This window comes from Artemia franciscana, chromosome 17, assembly GCF_032884065.1.
Source record: "Artemia franciscana chromosome 17, ASM3288406v1, whole genome shotgun sequence".
NCBI classification, from domain to species: domain Eukaryota; kingdom Metazoa; phylum Arthropoda; class Branchiopoda; order Anostraca; family Artemiidae; genus Artemia; species Artemia franciscana.
The window spans coordinates 3,910,779-3,922,247 of NC_088879.1; the positions used below are offsets into that span (position 1 = coordinate 3,910,779).

At 39.9% G+C, this 11,469-nt stretch overlaps 1 protein-coding gene across 1 annotated transcript; it reads right to left on the bottom strand.

Annotated features, from left to right (window-relative positions):
* Nucleotides 1–73: 73 nt before the first annotated feature.
* On the bottom strand, nt 74–8,433 carry LOC136037691 (transcription initiation factor IIB-like). The gene is made up of 2 exons (XM_065720444.1): nt 7,656–8,433; nt 74–804 (listed from the first exon to the last, which is right to left on the bottom strand). The coding sequence occupies exons 1-2, from the start codon at nt 8,427–8,429 to the stop codon at nt 643–645; spliced, it is 936 nt and encodes a 311-aa protein (XP_065576516.1). The 5' UTR covers nt 8,430–8,433; the 3' UTR covers nt 74–642.
* Nucleotides 8,434–11,469: the final 3,036 nt, after the last annotated feature.

The following is an 11,469-nucleotide window of genomic DNA, read 5'->3' on the forward strand; positions in this document are numbered from 1 at the left end:
CTCGTGAAGATGATGGATTTTTCTTAGTATTATAATATGTTAGACCTTTTTTAGGTGTTTTGCCTTTTGTGAATGGGCTGGGGGGAGGAGAATTCCCCCTTCACTGTCTGGGATCTCTCATTTATCCAATGCTCACAATAGAAGGGCGGTAATTTCAATAGATGAGTAATGTTAATAGTGTTTTGTTTTTTTTTATCAAGCACTATTAATTCTCGGATGGATTTTATCAAAATTTTGTGTTGATAAAAAGCACAAAAGTAGGGAGCAAAATAAAGGTTTAGAAAGTGGAGTTTTTCAGGCAAATGGAGCTGTATGTATTCGAATAACTTCAAAAAAAGTGCGATAATTACAATAGAGAGATGAGGCTAGTAGGACGTCATTTAGTGTTATGGATAAACAATAATCACTCTTGTGTTAGTAACACTAAAGCGATGGGCTGAAAACCAACGTACAAAATGTCAGGGACTAAGACAGATTTCAACCCCCTCCCCGCCCTGCATGAAGGAATGTTTTCATGGGATATATGAACACGTTTCCACGACTAAAAAATATCATACAAAGGCTAGTATATTTAAAAGGGAGCGAGCTAGCTACTAATACAAAAATATAAAACACAACTAAACATAAGTTTGTTCCTGTAGCTTAACTTTGGGGCAAGTCTTTAATGGGAATTGCAAATTTGAAGTCTGCTGGAAATAGAAGCGAAGCCGACGAAAGCATAAGTCGATAAGCCTGTCGGATAGTAGCCTCAGCAGTACCAGCAACCTCACCAATATCCTTCTGAGAGCATCGGTTCTCGGATGCCTGAAAAACACCATTACTTGAAAGAAAATATGACACTGGAATAAAATTTGGTTGAAACATATTTTTTTTTTTTTTTTTTTTTTATGGATTTCCTTTGCATAAGAAAAAAAAGCTTCAGAGAGGATCTTAAGAGCTGTTCCTTCATAGTTTTTATTAAAGAAAAAGTTTTATCTAAATGACATAAAACTGACAAAATGAAAACAAAATATTGAAAAAAAATGAGAATAAAATAAATATCCCAAGGAACTATATGTCCCAAGAAAAATATGGCACTGGAATAAAATTTGACGGAAACGAAAATTTGTTCTATGTAAAATACGGTAAAAAAGGAAGTGCATTCAGTGCATTTTTATTCACAATCTTAGGACCACATCATAGTCAAGCCCAATTGATAAAGACAAGCCAAAATTTACGCATGACATGTATTGATCCCTGGTCCTAATTATCAAGTAAATATCCTTTTCTTATTATATATTATTTCCTCTCCAAACTCATATTTGGACGCCCTGGCCCTAATTATCAGCTAAATGTCCACTTGTTCTTTTGTCCCTCTAAGCTTAGTTCTCTGTTTAGCGTTTCTGCTATAATCGCCAAGTCTCGAAAGAAACCGCTAACTAATTAAGACTGGCAAAAAAATTGAGCCATAGTTGTGCATTAATACGAAGGGCAAACAAAATTTGTCAAGGAAATTTATGTAGATTATGTTTTCGTAAGTATACTCTCTTTGTGAAAACTTTCTTAAATATGTACATTCTTTTTAGCACAACGTTCAATCTTCCATATTAATATCAGAGCAGTTTCATCATTTTCTTCTTTTTTTTCTTTTTTTTTTTTTTCTTTTTTTTTCTTTTTTTTTAGGATGTTAAGAGTTTCAGCTACAGACATGAATTTTATAGGTCTATTTCCAGTTTTCTCTTTAAATAGCTAGTTTTTTCTTGTTTTTATGGCACTTGGTATTAACCAAGTGACATATAGCAATCGCCAATTCTGTCGGTCTGTCGGTCGGTCAATCGGTCTGTCGGTCCCGGTTTTGCTACTTTAGGCACTTCCAGGTAAGCTAGGACGATGAAATTTGACAGGCATATCAGGGACATAACCAGCTTAAATTAGAAATTTTCCCAATTCGACCATCTTGGGGGGGGGGGAGTGGGGGCCCGGTTAATTCGTAATAAATAGAAAAAATAAAGTATTTTTAACTTATGAGCGGGTGATGGGATTCTTAATGAAATTTAATGTTTGGAATGATATTGTGTCTCAGAGTTCTTATTTTAAATCCCGACCGGATCTGATGACATTGGGGGGAGTTGGAGGGGGGGGGGCCTAAAATCTTGGAAAACACTTAAGAGTGGAGGGATCGGGATGAAACTTGATGGGAAAAATAAGCACAAGTCCCAGATACATGATTGACATAATTGGAACGGATCCGCTCTCTTTGGGGTAGTTGGGGGGGGGGTTGGGTAATTTTGAAAAATTTGGAAAAATGAGGTATTTTTAACTTACGAACGGGTGATCGGATCTCAATAAAATTTGATGTTTAGAAGGATATCGTGTCTTAGAGCTCTTATTTTAAAGCTTGACCGGATCTGGGGAAAATGGGGGGGGGAGTTGGGAGGGGGAAACCTAAAACTTGGAAAACACTTAGAGTGGAGGGATCGGGATGAAACTTGGTGGGAAAAATAAACACAAGTCCTAGAAACATGATTGACATAAACAGAACGGATCCGCTCTCTTTGGGGTATTTGGGGGTTGGGGGGGGGTTATTTCTGAAAAATTAGAAAAAATGAGGTATTTTTAACTTACGAACGAGTGATCGGATCTCAATGAAATTTGATATTTAGAAGGATATCTTGGCTCAGAGCTCTTATTTTAAACCCGACCGGATCTGGTGAAATTGGGGGGGGGAGTTGGGAGGGGAAAACCTAAAACTTGGAAAACAGTTAGAGTGGGGGGGTCGGAATGAAACTTGGTGGGAAAAATAAGCAAGTCCTGGATATATGATTAACATAAACGGAACGGATCCGCTCTCTTTGGGGTAGTTGGGGGAGGGGTTAATTCTGAAAAATTAGAAAAAATGAGGTATTTTTAACTTACGAATGGGTGATCGGATCTCAATGTAGAAACATTTTCAGTATGAAAAGACATATCAGTATGAAAAACTTACCTAGAGGTAGATTGTTTTTAAAATCAACAATTTATTACCATTTGAAGTTACAACAGTATTTGAAAATGCTTTTTTTCTAAGAACCCAATGCAATGATTTCTTTGATGTTCTATTCAGTTAATACGTATATTTGACCCAAGCACCTGTAACAAAAGCAGAATAAAGCAACTGCAAGCAATTACACAAGCCTTAGCATTGATATATAAGCAAAAGCAAACAATCAGTTCATTTCATCTTCTTTCTTTTTTTCATGTGATTCAACGGTGTTTTTTTATTGTATATGCTCAACTTCAACTTCGTTGGGGAGTTTCACCTGACGACCAGAACGTTTTTTTTTTTTTAGTACAATAAGTTCATTTCATCTTTTTTTTTTTTTTTTTTTTTTTTTTTTTTTTTTTTTTTTTTTTTTTTTGATTTGGTGCAATAAGTTCATTAATCTTTTTTTTCTTTTTTTTAAATCAGTACTATAAATTCATTTAATTTTTTTTTTTTTTTTTTTTTTTTTTTTTTTTTTATAATTCGGTACAATCAATTCATTTCATCTCCCTTCTTTTCTACAAATTCAACTTTGTTGGGGGTTTCACCTGACGACCAGAACGAGTTGCCATCGCCCTTCTTCCATGGTTAATCTGCTCTGCCTGAGCCGGTCCGTGGCCTCCACCTCTTTGTTTGTGACACCTTGCTTTGGTGTTGGAGACTCCACTGTAGGGGGGGGTCCGTAGTCTCTTGGGAATCAGCTAAGGAATCGAGAACTTTCTTCGATGGCGAGACGCTCGAAGTTTTGACTTGGCAACTAGCACCATCGTGCAGGTCAGTCACCATCGGGTCTTGTCTTGATTTGATGTGTATTCTGTTGCGGCGGAACATCCCTCCTTCTTCGAAACGTACATAGTATGAACGAGGGCTGTCGCCAGTCTTGCAAACTGTTGCCTTCTTCCAGGTTCCCTGGTCAGTCAACTGGACCCACACTTTCTGACCCGTTTTCAGTGGTTCCATATTCCTTGCATGATGATTATAGTGTTTGCTTTGTGCCTCTTGGGCCTTCTCCCTCTGTTGTCTGAATCGGTCAAATTGGAAGGCTCCTGGTTGCAAAGTTTGTGTGATGCTGGGCAGGAGTGATCTCAGTTGGCGTCCCACCATTATTTGAGCTGGGGCAAATCCATTTATGGGTGTGTTCCGATACTCCAATAGTGCCAGATACGGGTCACTCTTGCTCTCAGCGGCCTTCACCATGAGTCTTTTAGCTATTTGAACAGCCTCTTCACTTAAGCCGTTGGACTGATGGTAGTTTTAGCTTGAGGTTGAGTTTATTATTCCCCAGTCAGTCATGAATTGCTCAAATTCCTTTGCGCTGAACTGGGGGCCATTGTCAGTTGTAAGTCGCTCGGGAATCCCATATCGGACGAAGTGAGATTTCAGTTTGTTGATGGCCGTGATGTGGTGTTTGTCAGGCGATCAACCTCATAGAACCGACTCATGTAATCGACAGTGACCATGTAATCCTGTCCGTTGAGCTGGAACAGGTCAGCAGCTACATTCTGGAATGGGTAGTCGGGGATTTTGTGCAGGATCATCGGCTCCTTCTGTTGGTTCATGGCAAACTTGGCGCATACATCGCACTGGTTGACCAGCCTCTCGATATCTAGAGTGACACCTGGCCAGAATACAGACGTTCTTGCCCTCTCTTTGGTCTTCGCCACTCCTAAATGGGAAGAGTGTAATTGGCCTAATATGCCTGCTCTCATGGATCTCGGGATGACTATGCGCTCCCCTTTAACAACAAGGCCATCAAGATCTGCCAACTCATGACGATAATTCCAGAAGGTCCCAAGTTTTCTGTCTAGGCTCTTTTTATCGTTTGGCCAACCCACTTGTATTGTTTCCAACAGGGAATTCAGTGTTTCGTCTTTAGTCGTTTCTTTACGTATTTGTGCAAGCCTTTGGCTTGCTATGGGTACAGTTTGAAGGACTGAGTGAACCAGAATTTCCATGTCTACCTGCGACTCGATGTCTGTATCCGCAAGGTGCAGGCGGGATAGGGTGTCCACTACAGGGATAGTCTTTCCAGGTTTGTATCTAAGCTTGATATCATAGGGCTGAATAGCCAACACCATTCGCTGCAGCCTTGGAGGTGCCCTTTGTATAGACTTCCCAAAGAACGACTCAAGAGGCTTGTGGTCTGTGGTCACGCATATCGTTCTTCCGAACAGATACTGGTGAAATCTTTTGCAAGCAAAGGTTACTGCGAGCATCTCTTTTTCCATTTGGGAGTAATGCTGCTCTGTCTCACTTAGAGAGCGAGATGCAAAAGCAACGGTTGCTCCGTCTGTTGTTAGCTGGGCACCCAGACCATGCTGGGAAGCATCTGTGATCACCTCTATCTCCTTGGCCTCTGGATCAAAGTAAGAAAGGTTTTTTGAGACTGGATTCTGAATCACTCTCTTGGCCTCCTTGTGGCTTGTATTCCATTCGAACTTCTGCTGTTTGGACAGGTCTCTGAGGGGTTTGTTCAGCGTAGCCAGGTTGGGGATGTATCTAGACAAGTAATTGTACATTCCTAATAATGTCTGTAGTTCCTCCTGGTTTCGGGGTGCGGGTTGATTTTTCTTTGTTGAACCGCACTCCCTTGTCTCTTGCGGCTTGGAGTACTGCCCTCAGCTTGGCGTCATGTTCAGCATCAATACAACCAATGCCTGCAATATCATCAACGATCCGCCCGATATCCAGGTCTGTAAAGACCTCCTCCATCTTTCGCTGGTATTCGTCCTGCGCTGAAATCAATCCAAATGGGTATTGGTTCCATTTATACTGGCCGTACATGGTGTTGAATGTTGTCAACTCAGAGGATGGTTTGTCCAACACCATCGACCAGTATCCATTTCGGGCATCCATCTTAAAGAACTTCTTTGCACCTTTGCACTTCGCTGCTACTTCATCAAATAAGGGTATAGGATAATGCGGTCTCTCAATTGCTCTGTTTAAATCAACAGGGTCCAAACAGATCCTGAGTGACCCATCTGCCTTTCTCACCAGAACCAAGGAATTCACCCACTGTGTTGGCTTGGTCACTTTTTCTATGACTCCAAGTAACTCCAGTCTATCTAACTCCTCTTTGAACATAGCTTGTAGCGCAAAAGGAACCCGTTTTGGCGGTTGTATAGTAGGGATTGCACCCTCTTTCAGATATATTTTGCAGGTTCCAGGCAGTGTCCCTATGCCCTCAAAGACATCACTGAATTCGTTTAAGAGTTTTTGGATGACTGGTCTGATTGGGGCTGGATTGCTGATACTGAGGACAAACTTGATCAGCTGAAGTCGTTCGCTGGTCTGGCGGCTCAGGATGGGTGCTCTATCTGTGCAGACCACATGAAAGGTATGGGTCTGGGGGGTTTGGTTCTTGTACTGAACTTTTAGGTTGGCTGTCCCCAGTACCTTTAGCTGTTCTCCGGTGTAGCTGGTCAGCACATCAGCAGTCGGCAGCAGTGCTGGCTTTCTTGCCAATTTGTTGGAAAAAAGCATAAGGCTTTTCCACCTTTTCTTCTGTGGAAATGGACTCAATCAGGAATTCTCTCCCATCTTCCACTTCGCTTCTTGTTTCAATTTCATGTACTACTTTGCTCTTGCACATTTAGGCAAAATGGTTCATCTTCCTGCATTTGCTGCACTGCTTCCCTTTTGCTGGGCACTTATGGCTTCTTGAGTATTGGCCACCACAGAAATGGCATGCAGGGGAATTTTTCTGTCACTGAATCTGCGCCTCTTCATTAAGCATAAGTGCTTGGGTCTCTTGCACAGTTTCTATAGCTCGACTGCACTCAATTGCTCTAGCCAAGGTAAGTGTGGCTCCCTCACTGAGAAGCCGCTCACGGATTCTTGCATTCTTGACTCCAAAGACCAACCGATCTCGAACTAGCTGGTCTTCTAGGGTATCAAATTCACAATCCTTGGCAAGTACTTTCAACTGAGTGACATATGACTCAATGGTTTCTCCATCCGCTTGGTTTCTCTGATGAAAGATGTATCTGGCAAAGATGGGGTTTGCACTTGGCTGAATATAATTCTCGAAATTGTCTAGATATACTTTTGGCTTGTTTGCCTCCGCGTCAGTTAAGGTCCAAGTCGAGAACACATCCTGTCCTTTTTCTCCAGTCCAGATCAGTAAGTATGAGCATTTCACTGCATCTGATTTTCCATTTAGTGGACCAGAAAACATGAGCTCACAATGTCTCTTAAATTTTCTCCATTCTGATTTTAGGTTGGGGCTTGACCAGTTGATTGATGGAGCTGGTGTACTATCCATGTTGCACCTCTGACACCATGCAATGATTTCTTTGATGTTCTATTCAGTTAATACGTATATTTGACCCAAGCACCTGTAACAAAAGCATAATAATGTAACAAACTGCAAGCAAGCACACAAGCATTAGCATTAATATAGAAGCAAAAGCAAACAATCAGTTCATTTCCCCAAAAACAAGCTGAAGTCTAACTATGAAATAAGTTTGAAACATAAATTTGTTTCTGTAGCTTAGCTTTGGGGGAAGCATTTAATTGGAACTGAAAATTTGAAGTTTTCAGAAAATAGAAACGGAGCCCATGTCATCATAAGTCGATAAGTCTGTTGGATTGTAGCCTCAGTGGTACCAACAACATCACCAATGACCTTCCGAGAGCATGGATTATTAGATGCCTGATACGCCATGTAAATAGCAGCTGCAGCAACAGATATCGGTGATCGTCCTGGCACAATATCTAACTCCATAGCTTTTTCTGCAATATGATGAGCAGATCTTTGAACCGAGTAGGGCAAACCAAGGTTGTTACAAAACCGTGCTATAAAGTCCCCGGGAGTAATCAAATTGAGAGTGATCGATAGATTGCTTAGAATCCGCTTAAACTCTCGTTTAATTTCTTTTACACTAACGCTTGAAACAGCACATAATTCTTGAAAAGTCCGTGGGTTCCCTTCTTGTCGAAAGGCAATGAATAAACAAGCCGAAGCAATAGCATTATTGGACCTTCCTTTTAATGATTTTCCACCATGAAACCTTTTAAAAAGGCTCCCAGCTTCATCCACAATAGTGCTTGGTAAATGGAGTTTATCAGCCATTTCCTCAAGGCTCTTTAGAGCGGTCTTCAAAGCTCGATCGGAGCTACTGATCTGGCTGATATTATATTTTGCATAATCTAATTTACCAAACGAGCCGGGACCAGCAGGGCCAATCATTGTGGACAGGCCACGGCCTTCAAAAAGAAGATTCTCCGGACCACCAACACGAGATGGACCTGCACTGCTTTTCTCATTGCTAAAACTTCTCCATTCACTCCCAACATCAATCGTCCTTTCACCTACCACCAGCGCACATTCTGAGCACAAGCTATCACCTGCGTGAGAATCTTCAATCAAATCGGCTTGTGGGTGATAAGGACATTTAACATTATTGGATTGAATTAGCTTATCCATTATTTCAATAGTTTTTTACTTTTAATACTGAGGGGTCATAAGCGGATACATCCTTTTATATTGATTAGTAACGTCATGGCAAATGACACAATCGTGGTAATACATATAAACACAATAGAGAGATGAGGCTAGTAGGACGTCATTTAGTGTTATGGATAAACAATAATCACTCTTGTGTTAGTAACGCTAAAGCGATGGGCTGAAAACCAACGTACAAAATGTCAGGGACTAAGACAGATTTCATTCCCCTCCTCCGCCCTGCATGAAGGAATGTTTTCATGGGATATATGAACACGTTTCCACGATTAAAAAAAATAATACAAAGGCTCGTATATTTAAAAGGGAGCGAGCTAGCTACTAATACAAAAATATAAAACACAACTAAACATAAGTTTGTTCCTGTAGCTTAACTTTGGGGCAAGTCTTTAATGGGAATTGCAAATTTGAAGTCTGCTGGAAATAGAAGCGAAGCCGATGAAAGCATAAGTCGATAAGCCTGTCGGATAGTAGCCTCAGCAGTACCAGCAACCTCACCAATATCCTTCTGAGAGCATCGGTTCTCGGATGCCTGAAAAACACCATTACTTGAAAGAAAATATGGCACTGGAAAAAAATTTGTTGAAACATATTTTTTTTATTTTTGTTTTATGGATTTCCTTTGCATCAGAAAAAAAAGCTGAACAGAAATTATTACGCATATGAAGGGTTCACCTCTTCCTAATACTTAGCTCTTTACGATAAAGTATTCTTATTAATTTCAACTGTTTATTCCATGGCCTTTGTCATACAGGGGTCATTCCTATGGAATTGGGACAAAATTTAAGCTTTAGTGTAAAGAGCGAGGTATTGACGAGGGAACGAACCCCTCATATACGTAATAAAAACATACGAATATAGGAGTTCGCTACATAAGTGAATTCGTAAGTTACGTATATTTTTACTAATAAAAACGTTCGTAAAAAATTAAAAGTTCTAGTTGCCTTTTTAAGTAACTCAAAGATTGGAGGATAACTCGGCCTTTACCCCCGCTCCTTTTTTTCTCAAAATCGTCCGATCTATGAGAAAGCCACTTAGCCAAAAAAAAATTAATTAATACGCAAATTTTGTTTTCATTATTCATATGCGGAGAGCCAAAAGCAAAACATGCATTAATTCAAAAACGTTCAGAAATTAAATATAAAAAAAAAACAAATGTTTCTTTTTAACTGAAAGCAAGCAGCGACATTAAAACTTAAAACGAACAGAAATTACTCCGTATATGAAAGGGGCTGTTCCCTGCTCAACGCCCCAGTCTTTACGCTAAACTTTTTTACTGTTTTAAAAAGTAGAGTTGAGGGAAAGAGTCAAACTATAGTGTAAAGAGTTTTAATGTTGCTCCTTACCTTCAGTTCGAAAACTTGTTTTTTTTATTTAATCATCTACAAAAACTTACCTGATGGGACGCTTGCTTCACGAAAGTTCAAATGAAACTGCCTGAATCAGAAAATTGTGCAGGACAAAGAGAAAGCTTCTCCATTCAAAGAGACTTAGTATTTGGTTCAGCCCAAATTTATTACGAAAACAAAGTGGGCAGTAAACTCTAATGAATAAAGTTTTTTTTTCGTCTATACTTTCATTACAAATTCACACACTTGTTATAAAGTAAAAGCAATTGTAACACTTAAGGTAGACAGAAAGTTTCATTGACCTTAAAACCAAAAAAAAAGAAGAATACTTTAGTCAACTTGACGGTTAGACGCTTTAGATGTATTAAATAAATAAAAAACTCGTTTTTTCTACTGAGAGTAAGGAGCGACATTAAAACTTAAAAACGAACAGCAAGTTATTCCAGGTATGTAGGGGTTGTTCCCTCCTGAACGCCCCGCTCTTTATGCTAAGTTTTTTATTGTTCTAAAAAGTAAAGTTGTGAGGAAGAGTCAAACTTTAGCGTAAAGAGCGGGGTGTTTAGGAGGGAACAGCCCCTTTCATGTACGGAATAATTACTGTTCGTCGTAAATTTTAATTTTGCTCCTTACTTTCAGTTGAAAAAAAAAAATAGTTTTTATGGCACTTGGTATTAACCAAGTGACATATAGCGATCGCAAATTCTGTCGGTCTGTCAGTCCCGGTTTTGCTAGTTTAGGCACTTTCAGGTAAGCAAGGACGATGAAATTTTGCAGGCGTATCAGGAACCAGACCAGATTAAGTTGGAAATTGTCATTTCTCCGATTCAACCACCTGAGAGGGGTGAGGGGACGGTTAAATCGGAAGCAAAGGAAAAAATCAGGTATTTTAACTTACGAACGGGTGATCAGATCTTAATGAAATTCAATATTTAGAAGGATCTTGTGCTTTAGAGCTCTTATTTTAAATCTCGACCGGATCTGGTGACATTGGGGGGAGTTGGAGGGGGAACCGGAATTCTTGGAAAACGTGAAAATTGAGGTATCTTTATCTTACGAATGGGTGATTGGAACTTAATGAAACTTAATCTATAGAAGGATCTTATGTCTCAGATGCTCCATTTTCAATTCGAATTGGATCCAGGGACGTAGGGGGTTGGAGGGGGAAAACAGAAATCTTGGAAAACGCTAAGAGTGGAGAGATCGGGATGAAACTTGATGGGAAGAATAAGCACAAGTTATAGTTACGTGATTGATATAATTGGAATGGATTTCATCTCTTTGGAGGAGCTGGGGGGTGTTAATTTGGAAAAACTAGAAAAATTGAGGTATTTTTAACTTAAGAATGGGTGACCAGATCTTAATGAAATTTGATATTTAGAAGGAACTCGTTTCTCAGAGCTTTTATTTCAAATCCCGACTAGATCTGTTGGCATTGGGGGGAATTGAAGGGGGAACCATGAATCTTTGAAAATTCTTAGAGTGGAGAAATCGGGATGAAACTTGGTGGGTAGAATAAGCAAATGTCGTAGATACGTCATTGACTTTACTGTACTAGATCTGATCTCTTTGGGGGAGTTAGGGGGTGGGGTTCCGTGCTTTGGCGAGTTTGGTGCTTCTGGACGTGTTAGGAAGATAAAAATTGGTAGAACCCTCTG

Excerpts from the sequence above, each read along its gene's own strand:
- LOC136037691 (XM_065720444.1), bottom strand. The coding sequence starts at position 8,429 with ATGGATAAGCTAATTCAATCCAATAATGTTAAATGTCCTTATCACCCA. Across the intron at positions 805-7,655 it reads CTATTTACATGGCGTATCAG|GCATCCGAGAACCGATGCTC; the intron begins GCATCTAATAAT and ends GGTGTTTTTCAG.